Source organism: Pseudophryne corroboree, chromosome 10 (assembly GCF_028390025.1).
Source record: "Pseudophryne corroboree isolate aPseCor3 chromosome 10, aPseCor3.hap2, whole genome shotgun sequence".
Lineage (NCBI taxonomy): Eukaryota > Metazoa > Chordata > Amphibia > Anura > Myobatrachidae > Pseudophryne > Pseudophryne corroboree.
In genome coordinates this window covers 234,634,077-234,658,829 of record NC_086453.1, presented here as the reverse complement: position 1 = coordinate 234,658,829, position 24,753 = coordinate 234,634,077, and the positions used below count along the sequence as shown (strand labels likewise).

Sequence of the window (24,753 nt, the reverse complement as noted above, 5' to 3'; positions counted from 1 at the left end):
TTCTAAATCTCCAGTCTGTGTCACAGCACATTGCACACTGACATGAGCACATTGACACACACACACACACATACACTGTATAGGAACCAGATGCACACTGAGACACACACACACACACACACACACACACACACACACACACACACTGTATAGGGACCAGATGCCCACACACACACTGTATATGGACCAGATTTATTTATTTATTTATTACCAGTTATTTATATAGCGCACACATATTCCGCAGCGCTTTACAGAGAATATTTGGCCATTCACATCAGTCCCTGATCCAGTGGAGCTTACAATCTTCCCTATCACATGTACACACAGACACATTCACACTAGGGTTAAGTTTGTTGAGAGCCAATTAACCTACCATTATATTTTTGGATCGTGGGAGGAAACCAGAGTACCCGGAGGAAAACCACGCAAGTACGGGGAGAATATACAAACTCCACACAGTTAGGGCCATGGTGGGAATCGAACCCATGACCTCAGTGCTGTGAGGCAGTAATGCTAACCATTACACTATCCGTACTACCAGATGCATACTGACACACCCACGCACACACTGTATAGGGACCAGATGCACACACACACACTGCATAGTGACCAGATGCACACAAAAATACTGCATAGGGACCAGATGCACACAAACACACTGTATATGGACCAGATGCACACTAACACACACACACGCACACACACACAACGCACACACACACACACACACACACACACACACACACACACACATATACAGACCAGATGCACACTGACAAACACACACTGTATAAGGACCAGATGCACACTGACACACACACGCACACACACACTGTATAGGGACCAGATGCACACACACACGCACTGTATACAGACCAGATGCACACTGACACGCACACACACTGTATAGGGACCAGATGCACACTGACACACACACGCACACACACACTGTATAGGGACCAGATGCACACACACACACACACACACACACTGTATACAGACCAGATGCACACTGACACGCACACACACTGTATAGGGACCAGATGCACACACACACACACACACACGCACTGTATACAGACCAGATGCACACTGACACGCACACACACTGTATAGGGACCAGATGCACACTGACACACACACACACACACACACACTGTATAGGGACCAGATGCACACACACACACACACACACTGTATACAGACCAGATGCACACTGACACGCACACACACTGTATAGGGACCAGATGCATACTGACAAACACACTGTATACAGACCAGATGCACACTGACACGCACACACACTGTATAGGGACCAGATGCACACTGACACACACACACACACACACACACTGTATAGGGACCAGATGCACACTGACAAACACACTGTATACAGACCAGATGCACACTGACACGCGCACACACTGTATAGGGACCAGATGCACACTGACACACACACATGTTGTACAGGGGGAGCTGTCTGCCAGGCAGAGAAATATACCTTCTAAATCCCCAGTCTGTCTGTCACAGGTCAGCTCCAGCTCCCCCTCGTTATGAGTTGACGCTGCACTGTGTTCCCAGGCATGGTGGAGGTCTGTGTGCTCAGGGCTGCTGGAGGCAGGCAGTCTCCGTGAAGGACCTCCTCCCTGTCAGAGGAGCATGTAGAATCGAGTGCGGAATGCTGCAGCATGAGTTACAGTGACTCATTCACTGTCTCTGACTGCAGCCAGCGCACCCTCATCAGTCCCGTACTCTATGTGCATGGGTTCAATGCCGCCGGCCTGACTCCTGTCTCCGTCCTCTCTCCCTCGATGCGTGTGACGTCACGACGCGGCAGCCAGAATCAGAAAGCGTCCCTGGAGCCGGCACCCGATAGGCTGTCAGGTACCGACAGCTGCTGTTATTTTGGAGTCTGCAGGCACACTGTGTGGTGCCCTCACATAATTTTGGCACCGGCAAACAGCCTCACTATCTCCCCCTCCTTCCAGTGTCCGGGGCGCGTGACCCCCCCTATCCCCCCCCCCCCCCCGAGTTACTGGCATGTAGGCACCCACCAGAGCCATCGCAAACTCATTTGCAACTGCATACATATATGCAGCCTACACGCAGTAAAGAGGAACACTGACTGACTGCTGGGCTACGCTGTGGCTACGGAGATCAGACACGGCAGTAGTGGTGGAAGCAGAGGCGGAACTACCGGCAGGGCAAGCAGTGCGTTGCACTGGGGCCCGCCTCTGTCCAGGGGCCCAAGCATGTAATGAGTCAAACTGACTCATTACATGCCGCTGTGCGCTGCGGGCAACCGCTGCCCGCAGCGCACAGCCGCCCACAGAGGAGAAGAGCAGCGGCACGGACGGGGGAAGGAGGAGGACGGAGGTGAAGGAGGGAGCCGCAGCAGCGCTTTGTTACTGGAGGAGGCGCTGCTGCTGCTGCCCCTCTGCTTCATTATAGGCTGTCTTCCGAGAACAGCCTATAGTGAAGCAGGGGGGCACCAGCAGCAGCGCCTCCACCAATAACACAGCGCTGCTGCGGCTCCCTCCTCCACCTCGTCTACTGCCCGGGAATCGTCAAGCTGCACGAGGAGCCTGAGCCAGCGGAGAGGGTAAGTATGATTCTACTTTCTTTCTTTCTTTCTCTTTCTTTCTTTCTTTCTTTCTTTCTTTCTCTTTCTTTCTTTCTTTCTTTCTTTCTTTCTTTCTTTCTTTCTTTCTTTCTTTCTGTCTCTTTCTTTATTTATTTCTTTCTGTCTCTTTCTTTCTTTATTTGTTGGGACTGCCTGCCGCTATGTGTAAAAATGGGGGACTGCCTACCGCAATGTGTAAAAAGGGTGGACTGCCTGCCGCTATGTGTAAAAATGGGGGACTGCCTACCGCAATGTGTAAAAATGGGGGACTGCCTGCCGCAATGTGTAAAAATGGGGAATCTGCCTGCCGCTATGTGTAAAAAGGGAGAATCTGCCTGCCGTAATGTGTAAAAATGGGGAATCTACCTGCCGCAATGTGTAAAAATGGGGGACTGCCTGCCGCAACGTGTAAAAAGGGGGAATCTGCCTGCCGTAATGTGTAACAAGGGCACGCTGTCTGCCGTAATGTGTAACAAGGGCACGCTGTCTGCCGCTATGTGTAAAAAGTGTACGCTGTCTGCCGTAATGTGTAAAAAGTGTACGTTGTCTGCCGTAATGTGTAACAAGGGCACGCTGTCTGCCGCTATGTGTAAAAAGTGTACGTTGTCTGCCGTAATGTGTAAAAAGTGGACGTTGTCTGCCGTAATGTGTAAAAAGTGTACGCTGTCTGCCGTAATGTGTAAAAAGGGGACGCTGTCTGCCGTAATGTGTAAAAAGGGGGACGCTGTCTGCCGTTATGTGTAAAAAGTGTACGCTGTCTGCCGCTATGTTTAACAAGGGCACGCTGTCTGCCGCTATGTGTAACAAGGGCACGCTGTCTGCCGTTATGTGTAAAAAGGGGACGCTGTTTGCCGTAATGTATAAAAAGGGGGACGCTGTCTGCCGTAATGTGTAAAAAGGGGACGCTGTCTGCCGTAATGTGTAAAAAGAGGAATCTGTTCGCTGTAAGGTGTAAAAGGGTCTCTACCTGGTGTAGTGGTGCTACTGTGCGGCGTAATTTGAAGAATGGAGACTACTGTGCACCGTTTTAGGAATTGGTATTATTTTGTGGCCACACCCCTTCCCCGCGAAGCCACGCCACTATGTATTTTTGCGCGCGCCTACGGCGCGCACTGCCCCTGTTTTGCATGCAGGGGTGGGGCTCCGATGCCGTTTCTTGCACACAGTGCTAAAATGTCTAGTTACGGCACTGTTGCTAGGTATCCATTTCTCTGGCCCTGAGCAGGTCCCCCTCACCAGATCCTCTCAAGGGGTGAGGGGGTGGACTTGGATGGGATGGGGGGGGGGGGGGGGGAGGCCCAAAGCATTTTGTCGCACCTGGGCCCACCGCTTGCTAGTTCCGCCACTGGGTGGAAGCATCGTGTTTTTGTACATACATGATTGAATCTGAAGTCAGATACACGTGCTTAGAAAATGGCCATGACACGCCTGCGTCTTTTCTGCCACTTCCCGTTACCATCCCCGAATGTTCCCTTCTTGTCTCAGTGTGAGTGCGATCGCAGCGGCACCTTGGCACCCATCCAGCGCCGGACCGACGCATACGCCGATTACGCAGCCTCGTAGAGTGCCAGACAATGGAGGGCACCGCTGCTGACAGTGAGTGAGTCACCTTCACTCACTGTACAGCGCGCGGCTGCCCGCCAGATCCCAGCAGCTCCATGATTCTCCTCTGCTTGCCTGCTCCCCAGATCCCAGTGGCTCAGAGCGGCTCCATGGTGACGGTCCTCATCCACCCGGCCCTCCAGTCCTGTGGCTCACACAAGACGAAGGTTAGAGGGGTCAGTGGGAAGGGAACATAGGGAGATGACCTGCTGTAAGACACAATGGCAAAGAGCTGCAGGAGGGACACGGGGCAGGGAGCTGGGACCATGTCAGAGAAGGTCTCTCTCTCCCCTCTCTCTCACCCCCCCTTCTCTCTCTCTCTCTCTCTCTTTTCTTCTCTCCCCCCCCCTCTCTCTCCCCCCCTTCTCTATCTCTCTCTGTCTCTCTCCCTCCCCCCTTCTCTCTCCTTTCACTCTCTATTTCCCTTCTCTCTCTCTCCCTCTCCCCCTTCTCTCTCCCCCCCTTTCACTCTCTCTCTCTCTTCTTTCTCTCCCCTCTCCCCCCTCTCTCTCCCCTCACCCCAGTGTTTTTATTAATAGCCATTTATAAATAAGTCTAGTTTATCCAGTCAGTGGCAGTTCGAGGGGTGGGCACTGTGTAATTTGTATTAGGGGCATTATGTGTAAAATAAGCTCTACTGTAGTGTAACATGTAAGCTAACAGATGCTACTGTGCTGTGTAATGTAACGGACGCTACTGTGCTGTGAATGTAACGGATGCTACTGTGCTGTGTAATGTAACGGAGGCTACTGTGCGGTGTAATGTACCGGAGGCTACTGTGCTGTGAATGTAACGGATGCTACTGTGCTGTGTAATGTAACGGAGGCTACTGTGTGGTGTAATGTACCGGAGGCTACTGTGCTGTGAATGTAACGGATGCTACTGTGCTGTGTAATGTAACGGAGGCTACTGTGCGGTGTAATGTACCGGAGGCTACTGTGCGGTGTAATGTACCGGAGGCTACTGTGCGGTGTAATGTACCGGAGGCTACTGTGTGGTGTAATGTAATGGAGGCTACTGTGCTGTGTAATGTACCGGAGGCTACTGTGCGGTGTAATGTACCGGAGGCTACTGTGCGGTGTAATGTACCGGAGGCTACTGTGCGGTGTAATGTACTGGAGGCTACTGTGCTGTGTAATGTAACGGATGCTACTGTGCTGTGAATGTAACGGACGCTACTGTGCTGTGTAATGTAACGGAGGCTACTGTGCGGTGTAATGTAACGGAGGCTACTGTGCGGTGTAATGTACCGGAGGCTACTGTGCGGTGTAATGTTCCGGAGGCTACTGTGCGGTGTAATGTACCGGAGGCTACTGTGCTGTGTAATGTAACGGAGGCTACTGTGCGGTGTAATGTACTGAAGGCTACTGTGCGGTGTAATGTACCGGAGGCTACTGTGCGGTGTAATGTACCGGAGGCTACTGTGCGGTGTAATGTACTGGAGGCTACTGTGCTGTGTAATGTAACGGATGCTACTGTGCTGTGAATGTAACGGACGCTACTGTGCTGTGTAATGTACCGGAGGCTACTGTGCTGTGTAATGTAACAGAGGCTACTGTGCGGTGTAATGTACCGGAGGCTACTGTGCGGTGTAATGTACCGGAGGCTACTGTGCGGTGTAATGTAACGGAGGCTACTGTGCGGTGTAATGTAACGGAGGCTACTGTGCGGTGTAATGTACCGGAGGCTACTGTGCGGTGTAATGTACCGGAGGCTACTGTGTGGTGTAATGTAACGGAGGCTACTGTGCTGTGTAATGTACTGAAGGCTATTGTGCGGTGTAATGTACTGGAGGCTACTGTGCGGTGTAATGTACCGGAGGCTACTGTGCGGTGTAATGTACCGGAGGCTACTGTGCGGTGTAATGTGAGTAGCGGATGCTACTGTGCGGTATAATGTGAGTAACTGATGCTACTGTGAGGTGTAATGTGAATTGGTACTATTCTGTGGCCACACCTCTTCCCCATGAAACCACGCCCCTATATATTAAATAGTTGCTTTTTCTTTTTTTTCATATTTAGAAAATTGTAAATTGCAGAGAAATCTACAATTTCCCTGGCTTTTCGTTTCTACATTCATGATGCAGTAGCAACACCCACCCCTTGACCCCGTGGATTTAATGGGGGCTTTGCAGGAACAGTATTTCTGTAGATGAGAGAACACCTCTTTCCTCCTGAATTTATCATTGCTGTCCAGCCTGACAATTTTCAGTGAAAATACCTCTCCTCAAGGCCAGCTATAAGACGCAGGAAGAGCTTACTGTACTGTATGTGTCCAGCCTCTAATTTATATTCAGCATGCACATTGAACAGCAGGCACTTGCTCACATAATAGGTATTGCATGGAAATATCTTGTAACCTGTTGATGTGTATAACAGGCACAGGGGTATCGGAAAGCAGCTTCCGATGGCTGGCAACCATCAATTAAGTGCAATTCAATGGAAAAAGTATTTCCATTGAGAACATCGATGTTTGCAACCTTTCGGTTTCCAATTTTTCACCCCTACCCCTTTGTCAGCTCACCCACCCACCATTAGAAAGTATTGCTGTCTTTGAGTGGGGGGATAAAAACAGCTGCAGAGGTAAGTAGACTTCTCCAGCCTGAGATAGAGAAACATTTTCTAACCAGAGAGAGAATTCCTGGCCCACTCAGAACGGCACCACATTACCTGGACAAAATGTTAGAATAGCCGGAGAAAGCTATGATTTTTACAGCAGGAACCATTTAATAAATTGAAGAAAGCTCCAACTACTCCATCATAAATAGATCCCTTAATATCATACATCAGAAACATACCAAGAGTTTCATTGACCACACTTGGAATGACTTCTTTTAGCACCTCACAGTTGGTGTGCAGGGCAGGATTGCAGTTCATCTCTAGTAGCCAAACCTGGGAAAACAAACTGAATGTGTGAAGTTTCACATAGGGGTGTTTCATGCCACAATCTTTCTGTATCAGATTCACAGGAACCTTTGGATAACCATTCTCTGTGGTTAATGTTTACATTGGGTACGTGTTATCTTAGGGCCTGATTTAGATATAGATGCAAGAGTGCTGCAGTACGCAGAACAGGCCTTACAATGTTGCCCGTAGTTCCCCTCTGCCACTGCCTGATTGACAGGTAGTGGCATTAAGATGGTGGGGCGGGGGGGGAGTCCCCATTTTCTGAAAGGTGAGAGCCAAGCGTCTGCATGTCACTACTCAGACTTCATGCCTCGCAGACCCCCCTTCCATTGGTCAGCTGCATAAACTGAGGCTTACTCAGCTAGTCATCTGCGTACATCGCCGCTGATGGTCACAATGTTGGATCCCAGTTTGCGACATCAGTCGCACTGCTGGGAATGCAGCTACATGCAGGATTCATCTCTTCGACTGTGAGGTCTCCTGCAAGTACCTCCTTCTAATCGGATGGAAATGCAAAGTTGCTTACAAGCGGCTTTGCTTTTCAGTCCATCTCTGAATCAGGCCCTTAGTCCTTCCTGCTTGCCAACAAATAGACATACATGAGTTGTGTTCAAATATTCTATGCTCCTGATTGCTTCTAGGTAGGTCCGAGTTCAGACTGGCCCACAGCCTTACAGGGGAAATACCCGGCGCCCCCCCTCCAAAAAAAAAAACCTTCAGGATCCGCGCCAGGAACTGAGCACGGCTCAGGACTTCCTGCCAGACTCGGATCCCAGAATGAGACAAAACGTCATCATCCAGCTGTCGGATTTTTGTGGGTTTTGGATTCCATATAAAGTGCCGCGTGGTGCTGCCATTTTCACTCTGTGGATGGTGGCGTCGGTTGGGATCAGTGTGTGCTCTCTAGGGGCGCTGTCCCTGTGCTGTTAGTGGTGCTGTCCTGTCACTGGTGTCACTATCATGTGCTGTTAGGGGTGCTGCAGCTGTACATGGGTGTTGCTGTCTTGTCACTGCTGTACAGGGACATTGTCCTGTATGCTCTAAAACTACAGGGGTGCTGTGAAAATACAGAGGTGCTGGCCCTGTCCTGTATGCTGAAAATTACATGGGTGCTGTGAATATAAATGTACACTGGCCCTGTCTTGTATGCTGTAAAAATTCACGGGTGCTGTGAAAATAAATGTACACTGGCCCTGTATTGTATGCTGTACAATTACAGGGATGTTGTTAAAATAGAGGGGTGCTGGCCCAGTCTTGTATGCTGTAAAAATTCAGGGGTGCTGTGAAAATAAATGTACACTGGCCCTGTCTTGTATACTGTACAATTACAGGGGTGTTCAAATACAGGGGTGCTGGCCCTGTCCTGTATGCTGTAAAAATACAGGGGTGCTGATGTTAAAATAAAAGTACACTGGCCCTGTCCTGTATGCTGTAAAATTACAGGGGTGCTGTTAAAGTAAAAGTAAACTGTCCCTGTCCTGTATGCTGTAAACATACTTGGGTGCTGTTGTTAAAATAAAAGTAAACTGGCCCAAATACAGGGGTGCTTTTGTTAAAATAAAATGACACTGACCCTGTCTTGTATACTTTAAAATTACAGGGGTGCTGTTAAAATACAGGGGTGCTAGCCCTGTCCTGTATGCTGGGAAAAATAAGAATTTACTTACCGATAATTCTATTTCTCGTAGTCCGTAGTGGATGCTGGGGACTCCGTAAGGACCATGGGGAATAGCGGCTCCGCAGGAGACTGGGCACATCTAAAGAAAGCTTTAGGACTATCTGGTGTGCACTGGCTCCTCCCCCTATGACCCTCCTCCAAGCCTCAGTTAGGATACTGTGCCCGGACAAGCGTACACAATAAGGAAGGATTTTGAATCCCGGGTAAGACTCATACCAGCCACACCAATCACACTGTACAACTTGTGATCTGAACCCAGTTAACAGCATGATAACAGAGGAGCCTCTAGAAAAGATGGCTCACTACAGCAATAACCCGATTTTTTGGTAACAATAACTATGTACCAGTATTGCAGACAATCCGCACTTGGGATGGGCGCCCAGCATCCACTACGGACTACGAGAAATAGAATTATCGGTAAGTAAATTCTTATTTTCTCTAACGTCCTAAGTGGATGCTGGGGACTCCGTAAGGACCATGGGGATTATACCAAAGCTCCCAAACGGGCGGGAGAGTGCGGATGACTCTGCAGCACCAATTGAGAGAACTCCAGGTCCTCCTCAGCCAGGGTATCAATTTTGTAGAATTTTACAAACGTATTTGCTCCTGACCAAGTAGCTGCTCGGCAAAGTTGTAAAGCCGAGACCCCTCGGGCAGCCGCCCAAGATGAGCCCACCTTCCTTGTGGAGTGGGCATTTACAGATTTTTGGCTGTGGCAGGCCTGCCACAGAATGTGCAAGCTGAATTGTACTACAAATCCAACGAGCAATAGTCTGCTTAGAAGCAGGAGCACCCAGCTTGTTGGGTGCATACAGGATAAACAGCGAGTCAGATTTTCTGACTCCAGCCGTCCTGGAAACATATATTTTCAGGGCCCTGACAACGTCTAGCAACTTGGAGTCCTCCAAGTCCCTAGTAGCCGCAGGCACCACAATAGGTTGGTTCAGGTGAAACGCTGAAACCACCTTAGGGAGAAACTGAGGACGAGTCCTCAATTCCGCCCTGCCCGAATGGAAAATCAGATAAGGGCTTTTACAGGATAAAGCCGCCAATTCTGACACGCGCCTGGCCCAGGCCAGGGCCAACAGCATGACCACTTTCCATGTGAGATATTTTAACTCCACAGATTTAAGTGGTTCAAACCAATGTGACTTTTGGAACCCAAAAAACTACATTGAGATCCCAAAGTGCCACTGGAGGCACAAAAGGAGGCTGTATATGCAGTACCCCTTTTACAAACGTCTGAACTTCAGGGACTGAAGCTAGTTCTTTTTGGAAGAAAATTGACAGGGCCGAAATTTGAACCTTAATGGACCCCAATTTCAGGCCCATAGACACTCCTGTTTGCAGGAAATGTAGGAATCGACCCAGTTGAATTTCCTCCGTCGGGCCTTACTGGCCTCGCACCACGCAACATATTTTCGCCAAATGCGGTGATAATGTTTTGCGATTACATCCTTCCTGGCTTTGATCAGGATAGGGATGACTTCATCCGGAATGCCTTTTTTCCTTCAGGATCCGGCGTTCAACCGCCATGCCGTCAAACGCAGCCGCGGTAAGTCTTGGAACAGACAGGGTCCTTGTTGGAGCAGGTCCCTTCTTAGAGGTAGAGGCCAAGGATCCTCCGTGAGCATCTTTTGAAGTTCCGGTTACCAAGTCCTTCTTGGCCAATCCGGAGCCACGAATATAGTGCTTACTCCTCTCCATCTTATCAATCTCAGTACCTCGGGTATGAGAGGCAGAGGAGGGAACACATACACTGACTGGTACACCCACGGTGTTACCAGAGCGTCTACACCTATTGCCTGAGGGTCCCTTGACCTGGCGCAATACCTGTCGAGTTTTTCCCAACGGTTTATAATCATGTGGAAGACTTCTGGGTGAAGTCCCCACTCTCCCGGGTGGAGGTCGTGCTGAGGAAGTCTGCTTCCCAGTTGTCCACTCCCGGAATGAATACTGCTGACAGTGCTATCACATGATTTTCCGCCCAGCGAAGAATCCTTGCAGCTTCTGCCATTGCCCTCCTGCTTCTTGTGCCACCCTGTCTGTTTACGTGGGTGACTGCCGTGATGTTGTCCGACTGGATCAACACCGGCTGACCTTGAAGCAGAGGTCTTGCTAAGCTTAGAGCATTGTAAATGGCCCTTAGCTTCAGGATATTTATGTGAAGTGATGTCTCCAGGCTTGACCATAAGCCCTGGATATTCCTTCCCTGTGTGACTGCTCCCCAGCCTCGCAGGCTGGCATTCGTGGTCACCAGGACCCAGTCCTGAATGCCGAATCTGCGGCCCTCTAGAAGATGAGCACTCTGCAACCACCACAGGAGGGACACCCTTGTCCTTGGTGACAGGGTTATCCGCTGATGCATCTGAAGATGCGACCCGGACCATTTGTCCAGCAGGTCCCACTGGAAAGTTCTTGCGTGGAATCTGCCGAATGGGATTGCTTCGTAGGAAGCCACCATTTTACCCAGAACCCTTGTGCATTGATGCACTGAGACTTGGCTCGGTTTTAGGAGGTTCCTGACTAGCTCGGATAACTCCCTGTCTTTCCCCTCCGGGAGAAACACCTTTTTCTGGACTGTGTCCAGGATCATCCCTAGGAACAGAAGACAAGTCGTCGGAACCAGCTGCGATTTTGGAATATTGAGAATCCAATCGTGCTGCCGCAACACTACCTGAGATAGTGCTACACCGACCTCCAACTGTTCCCTGGATCTTACCCTTATCAGGGAATAGTCCAAGTAAGGGATAACTAAAATTCCCTTCCTTCGAAGGAATATCATCATTTCGGCCATTACCTTGGTAAAGACCCGGGGTGCCGTGGACCATCCATACGGCAGCGTCTGAACTGATAGTGACAGTTCTGTACCATAAACCTGAGGTACCCTTGGTGAGAAGGGTAAATTTTGACATGAAGGTAAGCATCCTTGATGTCCCGAGACATCATGTAGTCCCCTTCTTCCAGGTTCGCAATCACTGCTCTGAGTGACTCAATCTTGAATTTGAACCTCTGTATGTAAGTGTTCAAAGATTTTAGATTTAGAATCGGTCTCACCGAGCCGTCCGGCTTCGGTACCACAACAGTGTGGAATAATACCCCGTTCCCTGTTGCAGGAGGGGTACCTTGATTATCACCTGCTGGGAATACAGCTTGTGAATGGCTTCCAAAACTGCCTCCCTGTCAGAAGGAGACATCGGTAAAGCCGACTTTAGGAAAACGGCGAGGGGGAGACGTCTCGAATTCTAATTTGTACCCCTGAGATATCACCTGAAGGATCCAGGGGTCTACTTGCGAGTGAGCCCACTGCGCGCTGAAATTCATTGAGACGGGCCCCCCACCGTGCCTGATTCTGCTTGTAAAGCCCCAGCGTCATACTGAGGGCTTGGCAGAGGCGGGAGAGGGTTTCTGTTCCTGGGAACTGGCTGATTTCTGCAGCCTTTTTCCTCTCCCTCTGTCACGGGGCAGAAATGAGGAACATTTTGCCCGCTTGTCCACGAAAAGACTGCGCCTGATAATACGGCGTCTTCTCATGTTGAGAGGCGACCTGGGGTACAAACGTGGATTTCCCAGCTGTTGCCGTGGCCACCAGGTCTGAAAGACCGACCCCAAATAACTCCTCCCCTTATTAAGGCAATACTTCCAAATGCCGTTTGGAATACGCATCACCTGACCACTGACGTGTCCATAACCCTCTACTGGTAGAAATGGACAACGCACTTAGACTTGATGCCAGTCGGCAAATATTCCGCTGTGCATCACGCATATATATAAATGCATCTTTTAAATGCTCTATAGGCAAAAATATACTGTCCCTATCTAGGGTATCAATATTTTCAGTCAGGGAATCCGACCACGCCAACCCAGCACTGCACATCCAGGCTGAGGCGATTGCTGGTCGCAGTATAACACCAGTATGTGTGTAAATACATTTTAGGATACCCTCCTGCTTTCTATCAGCAGGATCCTTAAGGGCGGCCATCTCAGGAGAGGGTAGAGCCCTTACAAGCGTGTGAGCGCTTTATCCACCCTAGGGGGTGTTTCCCAACGCACCCTAACCTCTGGCGGGAAAGGATATAATGCCAATAACATTTTAGAAATTTATCAGTTGTTATCGGGGGGAAACCACGCATCATCACACACCTCATTTAATTTCTCAGATTCAGGAAAACTACAGGTAGTTTTTCCTCACCGAACATAATACCCCTTTTTGGTGGTACTCGTATTATCAGAAATGTGTAAAACATTTTTCATTGCCTCAATCATGTAACGTGTGGCCCTACTGGAAGTCACATTTGTCTCTTCACCGTCGACACTGGAGTCAGTATCCGTGTCGGCGTCTATATCTGCCATCTGAGGTAACGGGCGCTTTAGAGCCCCTGACGGCCTATGAGACGTCTGGACAGGCACAAGCTGAGTAGCCGGCTGTCTCATGTCAACCACTGTCTTTTATACAGAGCTGACACTGTCACGTAATTCCTTCCAACAGTTCATCCACTCAGGTGTCGACCCCCTAGGGGGTGACATCACTATTACAGGCAATCTGCTCCGTCTCCACATCATTTTTCTCCTCATACATGTCGACACAAACGTACCGAAATACAGCACACACACAGGGAATGCTCTGATAGAGGACAGGACCCCACTAGCCCTTTGGGGAGACAGAGGGAGAGTTTGCCAGCACACACCAAAGCGCTATATATATACAGGGATAACCTTATATAAGTGTTTTTCCCCTTATAGCTGCTGTATTGTTAATACTGCGCCTAATTAGTGCCCCCCTCTCTTTTTTAACCCTTTCTGTAGTGTAGTAACTGCAGGGGAGAGCCAGGGGAGCTTCCCTCCAACTGAGCTGTGAGGGAAAATGGCGCCAGTGTGCTGAGGAGATAGGCTCCGCCCCTTTTTCGCGGACTTTTCTCCTGCTTTTTTATGGATTCTGGCAGGGGTTAAAATTCATCCATATAGCCCTGGGGGCTATATGTGATGTATTTTTGCCAGCCAAGGTGTTTTTATTGCTGCTCAGGGCGCCCCCCCCTAGCGCCCTGCACCCTCAGTGACCGAAGTGTGAAGTGTGCTGAGGAGCAATGGCGCACAGCTGCAGTGCTGTGCGCTACCTTGGTGAAGACAGGATGTCTTCTTCCGCCGATTTTCCGGACCTCTTCTGTCTTCTGGCTCTGTAAGGGGGCCGGCGGCGCGGCTCTGGGACCCATCCATGGCTGGGCCTGTGATCGTCCCTCTGGAGCTAATGTCCAGTAGCCTAAGAAGCCCAATCCACTCTGCACGCAGGTGAGTTCGCTTCTTCTCCCCTTAGTCCCTCGATGCAGTGAGCCTGTTGCCAGCAGGTCTCACTGAAAATAAAAAACCTAAACTAAAACTTTCACTAAGAAGCTCAGGAGAGCCCCTAGTGTGCACCCTTCTCGTTCGGGCACAGAGATCTAACTGAGGCTTGGAGGAGGGTCATAGGGGGAGGAGCCAGTGCACACCAGATAGTCCTAAAGCTTTCTTTAGATGTGCCCAGTCTCCTGCGGAGCCGCTATTCCCCATGGTCCTTACGGAGTCCCCAGCATCCACTTAGGACGTTAGAGAAATACAGGAATGCTGTTGTTAAAATAAAAGTACACTAGCCCAAACACAGGGGTGCTGTTGTTAAAATAAAATTACACTGGCCCTATCTTGTATACTGTAGGCATGTCAGACAGTCCGTATGTATACTGGCAGGAAAAAAGGCAATTTGGAAGCCCTTGCACAAACTGTCTTTATTTTACCTAAGTTGCCCTCCAGTGTGTACTCCAAAAGAGTGTTTAGTGCAGCCGGTAACCTTGTCAGCGATTTGATGTAGGAGGTCACTTCCACAAAATGTGGAGAAGATGATGTTCATCAAAATGAATTATAAATTCCTCCAGGAAGACCTTTACCAGCAATTGCCTCAAGAAAGTACACAGGGAGTTGTGATGGTGGATTCCAGTGGGGACGAATTAATACTCTGTGAGGATGTAAACACTGAAAGGGTTGAGGAATTGGAGGATGAGGACGACATCTTGCCTCTGTAGAGCCAGTTTGTGCAAGGAGAGATTGATTGCTTCTTTTTTGGTGGGGGCCCAAACAAACCAGTCATTTCAGTCACAGTCGTGTGGCAGACCCTGTCGCTGAAATGATTGGTTTGTTAAAATGTGCATGTCCTGTTTATACAACATAAGGGTGGGTGGGAGGGCCCAAGGACAATTCCATCTTGCACCTCTTTTTCTTCTTTGCATCATGTGCTGTTTGGGGACTATTTTTTTGTCAACCTTTCTGATACTTCCGTATATGCCAGTTTGTGCAAGGAGAGATTAATTGCTTCTTTTATGGTGGGAGCCCAAACAAAGCAATAATTTCAACCACAGTCATGTGGCAGACCCTGTCGCTGAAATAACAGTCGCTGAAATAACAAATTGTATAGCTATATACAAGTGCGCTGTCAGCAGCCACTGGTATAGGGATGGTCAAATTCCCTTAAATAGATACAACAGAAACAATACAGAGACCGGCGCTGGCTGTGCGGATATAAATAATTTGGACATTTTGTTAAATTAAAAAATAAACAATTTATTTACCAATGAACATTCAAAAAATATATATAAAAGGGTATGCATATAGATAAAAGCTAATAAAATGTAAACAATACCATAGAAATGGTTTGAATTAAGCTGCCAACCAATTGAAATATTTTTGAATTCAGCCGATCCACAAAAGACAGAGGTTCCTGTAAATGAGTCCTCATAGGCTAGGACCTCCACCAAATAATTAGAGATGAGCGGGTTCGGTTCCTCGGAATCCGAACCCGCCCGAACTTCAGCTTTTTTTACACGGATCCGAGCGACTCGGATCTTCCCGCCTTGCTCGGTTAACCCGAGCGCGCCCGAACGTCATCATGACGCTGTCGGATTCTCGCGAGGCTCGGATTCTATCGCGAGACTCGGATTCTATATAAGGAGCCGCGCGTCGCCGCCATTTTACACGTGCATTGAGATTGATAGTGAGAGGACGTGGCTGGCGTCCTCTCCGTTTAGAGAAGAAATAGATAGGAGAGTGAGAGTGAGACAGTGACACTTCATTTACTGGAGCTTAGGAGGAGTACTCAGACAGAGAGTGCAGAATTTTGCTGATAGTATTAGTTAGTTATACTAGTGACAGAGTGAGACAGTGACACTTCATTTACTGGAGCTTAGGACTAGTACTCAGACAGAGAGTGCAGAATTTTGCTGATAGTATTAGTTAGTTATACTAGTGACTGACCAGTGACCACCAGTGCAGTTTTATATTATTTAATATAATCCGTTCTCTGCCTGAAAAAACGATACACAGTGACTCAGTCACATACCATATCTGTGCTCAGCCCAGTGTGCTGCTGCATCATCTATGTATAATATCTGACTGTGCTCACACAGCTTAATTGTGGGGGAGACTGGGGAGCAGTTAGGTTATAGCAGGAGCCAGGAGTACATATTAAAATTAAACAGTGCACACTTTTTTTCTGCAGGAGTGCCACTGCCAGTGTGACTGACCAGTGACCTGACCACCAGTATATAGTATACTATATTGTATTGTGAATGTCTGCCTGTAAAAGTTAAACACACGTCGTGTGACTTGTGTGGTGTTTTTTTATTCTATAAAATAAAAAACTCATTCTGCTGACAGACAGTGTCCAGCAGGTCCGTCATTATATAATATATACCTGTCCGGCTGCAGTAGTGATATATATATATATATATTTTATATCATTATTTATCATCCAGTCGCAGCAGACACAGTACGGTAGTTCACGGCTGTAGCTACCTCTGTGTCGGCACTCGGCAGTCCATCCATAATTGTATACCACCTACCCGTGGTTTTTTTTTTCTTTCTTCTTTATACATACTACATCTCATTATCATCCAGTCTATATTAGCAGCAGACACAGTACAGTACGGTAGTCCACGGCTGTAGCTACCTCTGTGTCGGCACTCGGCAGTCCGTCCATAATTGTATACCACCTACCCGTGGTTTTTTTTTTTCTTTCTTCTTTATACATACTACATCTCATTATCAACCAGTCTATATTAGCAGCAGACACAGTACGGTAGTCCACGGCTGTAGCTACCTCTGTGTCGGCACTCGGCAGTCCGTCCATAATTGTATACCACCTAACCGTGGTTTTTTTTTTCTTTCTTCTTTATACATACATCTCATTATCATCCAGTCTATATTAGCAGCAGACACAGTACAGTACGGTAGTCCACGGCTGTAGCTACCTCTGTGTCGGCACTCGGCAGTCCGTCCATAATTGTATACCACCTACCCGTGGTTTTTTTTTTCTTTCTTCTTTATACATACTACATCTTATTATCAACCAGTCTATATTAGCAGCAGACACAGTACGGTAGTCCACGGCTGTAGCTACCTCTGTGTCGGCACTCGGCAGTCCATCCATAATTGTATACCACCTACCCGTGGTTTTTTTTTCTTTCTTCTTTATACATACTACATCTCATTATCATCCAGTCTATATTAGCAGCAGACACAGTACAGTACGGTAGTCCACGGCTGTAGCTACCTCTGTGTCGGCACTCGGCAGTCCGTCCATAATTGTATACCACCTACCCGTGGTTTTTTTTTTCTTTCTTCTTTATACATACTACATCTCATTATCATCCAGTCTATATTAGCAGCAGACACAGTACAGTACGGTAGTCCACGGCTGTAGCTACCTCTGTGTCGGCACTCGGCAGTCCGTCCATAATTGTATACCACCTACCCGTGGTTTTTTTTTTCTTTCTTCTTTATACATACTACATCTCATTATCAACCAGTCTATATTAGCAGCAGACACAGTACGGTAGTCCACGGCTGTAGCTACCTCTGTGTCGGCACTCGGCAGTCCATCCATAATTGTATACCACCTACCCGTGGTTTTTTTTTCTTTCTTCTTTATACATACATACTACATCTCATTATCATCCAGTCTATATTAGCAGCAGACACAGTACAGTACAATAGTCCACGGCTGTAGCTACCTCTGTGTCGGCACTCGGCAGTCCATCCATAATTGTATACTAGTATCCATCCATCTCCATTGTTTACCTGAGGTGCCTTTTAGTTGTGCCTATTAAAATATGGAGAACAAAAATGTTGAGGTTCCAAAATTAGGGAAAGATCAAGATCCACTTCCACCTCGTGCTGAAGCTGCTGCCACTAGTCATGGCCGAGACGATGAAATGCCAGCAACGTCGTCTGCCAAGGCCGATGCCCAATGTCATAGTACAGAGCTTGTCAAATCCAAAACACCAAATATCAGTAAAAAAAGGACTCCAAAACCTAAAATAAAATTGTCGGAGGAGAAGCGTAAACTTGCCAATATGCCATTTACCACACGGAGTGGCAAGGAACGGCTGAGGCCCTGGCCTATGTTCATGGCTAGTGGTTCAGCTTCACATGAGGATGGAAGCACTCAGCCTCTCGCTAGAAAACTGAAAAGACTCAAGCTGGCAAAAGCACCGCAAAGAACTGTGCGTTCTTCGAAATCCCAAATCCACAAGGAGAGTCCAATTGTGTCGGTTGCGATGCCTGACCTTCCCAACACTGGACGTGAAGAGCATGCGCCTTCCACCATTTGCACGCCCCCTGCAAGTGCTGGAAGGAGCACCCGCAGTCCAGTTCCTGATAGTCAGATTGAAGATGTCAGTGTTGAAGTACACCAGGATGAGGAGGATATGGGTGTTGCTGGCGCTGGGGAGGAAATTGACCAGGAGGATTCTGATGGTGAGGTGGTTTGTTTAAGTCAGGCACCCGGGGAGACACCTGTTGTCCGTGGGACGAATATGGCCACTGACATGCCTGGTGAAAATACCAAAAAAATCAGCTCTTCGGTGTGGAAGTATTTCAACAGAAATGCGGACAACAGGTGTCAAGCCGTGTGTTGCCTTTGTCAAGCTGTAATAAGTAGGGGTAAGGACGTTAACCACCTCGGAACATCCTCCCTTATACGTCACCTGCAGCGCATTCATAATAAGTCAGTGACAAGTTCAAAAACTTTGGGCGACAGCGGAAGCAGTCCACTGACCAGTAAATCCCTTCCTCTTGTAACCAAGCTCACGCAAACCACCCCACCAACTCCCTCAGTGTCAATTTCCTCCTTCCCCAGGAATGCCAATAGTCCTGCAGGCCATGTCACTGGCAATTCTGACGAGTCCTCTCCTGCCTGGGATACCTCCGATGCATCCTTGCGTGTAACGCCTACTGCTGCTGGCGCTGCTGTTGTTGCTGCTGGGAGTCGATGGTCATCCCAGAGGGGAAGTCGTAAGCCCACTTGTACTACTTCCAGTAAGCAATTGACTGTTCAACAGTCCTTTGCGAGGAAGATGAAATATCACAGCAGTCATCCTGCTGCAAAGCGGATAACTGAGGCCTTGACAACTATGTTGGTGTTAGACGTGTGTCCGGTATCCGCCGTTAGTTCACAGGGAACTAGACAATTTATTGAGGCAGTGTGCCCCTGTTACCAAATACCATCTAGGTTCCACTTCTCTATGCAGGCGATACCGAGAATGTACACGGACGTCAGAAAAAGACTCACCAGTGTCCTAAAAAATGCAGTTGTACCCAATGTCCACTTAACCACGGACCTGTGGACAAGTGGAGCAGGGCAGGGTCAGGACTATATGACTGACAGCCCACTGGGTAGATGTATGGACTCCCGCCGCAAGAACAGCAGCGGCGGCACCAGTAGCAGCATCTCGCAAACGCCAACTCTTTCCTAGGCAGGCTACGCTTTGTATCACCGCTTTCCAGAATACGCACACAGCTGAAAACCTCTTACGGCAACTGAGGAAGATCATCGCGGAATGGCTTACCCCAATTGGACTCTCCTGTGGATTTGTGGCATCGGACAACGCCAGCAATATTGTGTGTGCATTAAATATGGGCAAATTCCAGCACGTCCCATGTTTTGCACATACCTTGAATTTGGTGGTGCAGAATTTTTTAAAAAACGACAGGGGCGTGCAAGAGATGCTGTCGGTGGCCAGAAGAATTGCGGGACACTTTCGGCGTACAGGCACCACGTACAGAAGACTGGAGCACCACCAAAAACTACTGAACCTGCCCTGCCATCATCTGAAGCAAGAAGTGGTAACGAGGTGGAATTCAACCCTCTATATGCTTCAGAGGTTGGAGGAGCAGCAAAAGGCCATTCAAGCCTATACAATTGAGCACGATATAGGAGGTGGAATGCACCTGTCTCAAGCGCAGTGGAGAATGATTTCAACGTTGTGCAAGGTTCTGATGCCCTTTGAACTTGCCACACGTGAAGTCAGTTCAGACACTGCCAGCCTGAGTCAGGTCATTCCCCTCATCAGGCTTTTGCAGAAGTAGCTGGAGACATTGAAGGAGGAGCTAACACGGAGCGATTCCGCTAGGCATGTGGGACTTGTGGATGGAGCCCTTAATTCGCTTAACAAGGATTCACGGGTGGTCAATCTGTTGAAATCAGAGCACTACATTTTGGCCACCGTGCTCGATCCTAGATTTAAAGCCTACCTTGGATCTCTCTTTCCGGCAGACACAAGTCTGCTGGGGTTGAAAGACCTGCTGGTGAGAAAATTGTCAAGTCAAGCGGAACGCGACCTGTCAACATCTCCTCCTTCACATTCTCCCGCAACTGGGGGTGCGAGGAAAAGGCTCAGAATTCCGAGCCCACCCGCTGGCGGTGATGCAGGGCAGTCTGGAGCGACTGCTGATGCTGACATCTGGTCCGGACTGAAGGACCTGACAACGATTACGGACATGTCGTCTACTGTCACTGCATATGATTCTCTCAACATTGAAAGAATGGTGGAGGATTATATGAGTGACCGCATCCAAGTAGGCACGTCACACAGTCCGTACTTATACTGGCAGGAAAAAGAGGCAATTTGGAGGCCCTTGCACAAACTGGCTTTATTCTACCTAAGTTGCCCTCCCACAAGTATGTACTCCGAAAGAGTGTTTAGTGCCGCCGCTCACCTTGTCAGCAATCGGCGTACGAGGTTACATCCAGAAAATGTGGAGAAGATGATGTTCATTAAAATGAATTATAATCAATTCCTCCGCGGAGACATTGACCAGCAGCAATTGCCTCCACAAAGTACACAGGGAGCTGAGATGGTGGATTCCAGTGGGGACGAATTGATAATCTGTGAGGAGGGGGATGTACACGGTGATATATCAGAGGATGATGATGAGGTGGACATCTTGCCTCTGTAGAGCCAGTTTGTGCAAGGAGAGATTAATTGCTTCTTTTTTGGGGGGGGTCCAAACCAACCCGTCATTTCAGTCACAGTCGTGTGGCAGACCCTGTCACTGAAATGATGGGTTGGTTAAAGTGTGCATGTCCTGTTTATACAACATAAGGGTGGGTGGGAGGGCCCAAGGACAATTCCATCTTGCACCTCTTTTTTCTTTTATTTTTCTTTGCGTCATGTGCTGTTTGGGGAGGGTTTTTTGGAAGGGCCATCCTGCGTGACACTGCAGTGCCACTCCTAGATGGGCCCGGTGTTTGTGTCGGCCACTAGGGTCGCTTATCTTACTCACACAGTCAGCTACCTCATTGCGCCTCTTTTTTTCTTTGCGTCATGTGCTTTTTGGGTAGGGTTTTTTGGAAGGGCCATCCTGCGTGACACTGCAGTGCCACTCCTAGATGGGCCCGGTGTTTGTGTCGGCCACTAGGGTAGGGTCGCTTATCTTACTCACACAGTCAGCTACCTCATTGCGCCTCTTTTTTTCTTTGCGTCATGTGCTGTTTGGGGAGGGTTTTTTGGAAGGGCCATCCTGCGTGACACTGCAGTGCCACTCCTAGATGGGCCCGGTGTTTGTGTCGGCCACTAGGGTCGCTTATCTTACTCACACAGCGACCTCGGTGCAAATTTTAGGACTAAAAATAATATTGTGAGGTGTGAGGTATTCAGAATAGACTGAAAATGAGTGTAAATTATGGTTTTTGAGGTTAATAATACTTTGGGATCAAAATGACCCCCAAATTCTATGATTTAAGCTGTTTTTTAGGGTTTTTTGAAAAAAACACCCGAATCCAAAACACACCCGAATCCGACAAAAAAAATTCGGTGAGGTTTTGCCAAAACGCGGTCGAACCCAAAACACGGCCGCGGAACCGAACCCAAAACCAAAACACAAAACCCGAAAAATTTCCGGCGCTCATCTCTACAAATAATAACAGTCAGCAATAAACACTGGATATTACCAGAACAGTTGGAATCATCCCTTGATGTGCTGTCAGCCTTAGGAATTGTCCATTTATGGCCAAAGGGGAGTCCAGATAGTAGGAGTTTAAGCTGATAATCCAGGTGGTGGAGTGCAGTGTCCAATAAATGCCAAAGGTCGATATCAGAAATCCAAGATCGCTGGTGTGGTGTCGGCTATCAGATTCAGGCTCTACGCGTTTCGCTGGCTACAGGACATCCAGCTTTATCAGGAGCATATGCTCCTACTAGTAAAAGTGTTAATGGACTATGTTGAGCCCAGACATGCTTACCTCTTCTAAACCAGACCATTAGCCAGATAACAAGACTATGGGGGTAATTCACAGTTGATGGCAGCAGCTAATTTGTTAGCAGTTGGGCAAAACCATGTGTACTGCAGGTGGGGCAGATATAACGTGCAGAGAGAGTTAGATTTGGGAGGGTTATTTTGTTTCTGTGCAGGGTAAATACTGACTGCTTTATTTTTACACTGCAATTTAGATCTCGGTTTGAACACACCCCACCCAAATCTAACTCTCCCTGCACGTTATATCTGCCCCCCTGCAGTGCACATGGTTTTGCCCAACTGCTAATAAATTTGATGCTGCGATCAACTCTGAATTACCCCTTATATGTATTGGTAAATACAAAAATAAACTTTAAGGTTCATTTACTAAGCTGTAAAATGTACTGATCCAATGTAAATGCTGCATTGTGAAGTAAGAAGCTTATTCTTGCATAAATGCACTTGTTTTTAAGGGAAGAATGTAGCAAGTGTTTTCTCCTGATGGGAGACGCTCAGTAGAACAAACTGCTTTGATTCTTCCACATTGTCTGTTATAATAAAGGACAAAAGAAGCAAGGAGACCACAGGGCATATTTACTAAAGGTCCATTTTCTTAGATATTTCAAATTCATTATTATTTTTATTATTATTATTATTATTTGTCACAGGCGGCCAGGCAGGCTAAACAGGGCTTCTGCTACTCACCGCTCCGGATGCTGTAACTATGTCGCAACGGCGGGTCTGCAGACTCCCGGCGGTCAGCGGTTTAGTAGGGAGTCCTGGGAGTAGCACAGTCAGGAAGAGCAGGGACATGCCTGGGGTGCTGTGGTCTAGCATTCTCCGTATGCTCGGGAACAGGGTGCCGCTGTGTTGCCCAGGGTCAGCTAGCCGGATCACTGCCAATCCTGAACTGACAGTGAATCAGCTGACTTCTGCAGCCAATCCTCGCTGGCCAGGGGGGATAAAAGGGGTAGGCCAGGATGTCTCTAGCTGCCAGTGCCACTGCATTGCATTCACAGCCCTTGTAGTTGCTGCATGAGGAAATAGCACTTCTGTGTGTGATCATCAGTGTGATTTCTGTGCAATTCCATCTAGCACATCTGGCTCTTTCAGTTCCAGCCGATAACAACAGACCATCAGTTCCAGCCAATAATCGCAGACCATCGGTTCCAGCCGATAATCGCAGTCCTTCAGTTTTGCCCATCAGGTCCAGACGATGTTTCCAGAGACCCCTGGTACACCGTTTATTATCAGCTCAAGTTGTTCTCATTCATTCACAGTTTTCCACTGTCATCCCAGCTGCCCCTATGTTCCTGCTTCTCTACTTCAAGTTCCTCTGCTAGCACTGAGTGACCCAGCCAGGGGGCCACAACTTGCCCATCGGATGCCGCAAAGTCCAAACTCCCTTGCAGGAGTCTCTGGTGAAAACCACCGGCAGGTGGTCTGGGTCTCACCGCCAACCACTCTGTCCTAGTTTTAGTACCTCTTCTCATATATGAGCAGGAATTATATCCGTCCAGCGACATCAAGACCCAAGTCCGGAATCATAACAAGCTCAGTCCGTGACATTATTATTATTATTAATATTGTTATTATAATATCGATTTTAAATCGATCTAAATCAAAGTTGTGTTTCTGTGGCTAAAACACACATGTACTAACATTTAAACATTCATATAAAATATCATGTTAGTAGTACTAACTGATGATATTTTATATGAATGCTTTAATTTTAGTACATGTGTGTTATAGCCCCTGAAACTTAATATTGATGTTCATGTATTTAAAATCAATAAGAATCTATGAAAAATGACCTTTTGCAACCATACCCCCACATCTCCAGACAACATTGAGGGGGGAACTTTTCCCATCTCCTATATGTTTTCACCTGAAAACTGGACATTTTTTTTTAAGGAAAAGGGGTTTATTGATTTGCCTGATTGGTCAAATAAATCACATTAAAAGCCCTTTTTTTGGGGTGGGGTGGGGGGGGGCTGATTGAATTCCCCCCATAGGGGCTGAAGCTAGGTCACCCGGGTCTTGTCATAGTTGTAGCAACTCGGCAACTGTTGATGCATACAGTATCATCTTGACTATAAGCGAACATCTTATGAATATATATGTATATACTCACACAGACCATATTATATATGAAATGCATCTCTCTGTATACTTGTACACTATTTCAAGGCGTTGGGTATGGTATGCCGGCGGCCGGCAGTCAGCATACCGACGCCGGGATCCCAGCTGCCAGAATACCGGCAGGGGCGCGAGCGCCCTTGCGACCTCGCTGCACTCGCCACAGGTTCTATTCCCACTATTAGCAAGGTGGAACAGGCGCTAAATATGTTGTTGCTACAGCAAGCAGCTACCACAAAAAAACAGGTAAAGTCACTCTTGTATAAGCA

The 24,753-nt window shown here is 48.0% G+C and overlaps 1 protein-coding gene across 10 annotated transcripts in view; it reads right to left on the bottom strand.

Annotated features, from left to right (window-relative positions):
• The window catches only part of TTLL10 (tubulin tyrosine ligase like 10), a 388,939-nt gene that overhangs the window by 5,004 nt on the left and 359,182 nt on the right, over positions 1-24,753 (bottom strand). For 9 of the 10 annotated variants that reach the window (XM_063943155.1, XM_063943157.1, XM_063943156.1 and 6 more), the window contains one exon: positions 7,023-7,116. The exons of the other annotated variant lie outside the window; for it this stretch is intronic. In XM_063943155.1, coding sequence (XP_063799225.1) covers positions 7,023-7,116 — 94 coding nt within the window. The remainder of the gene's footprint in view (positions 1-7,022; positions 7,117-24,753) is intronic. 10 annotated transcript variants of the gene reach the window in all.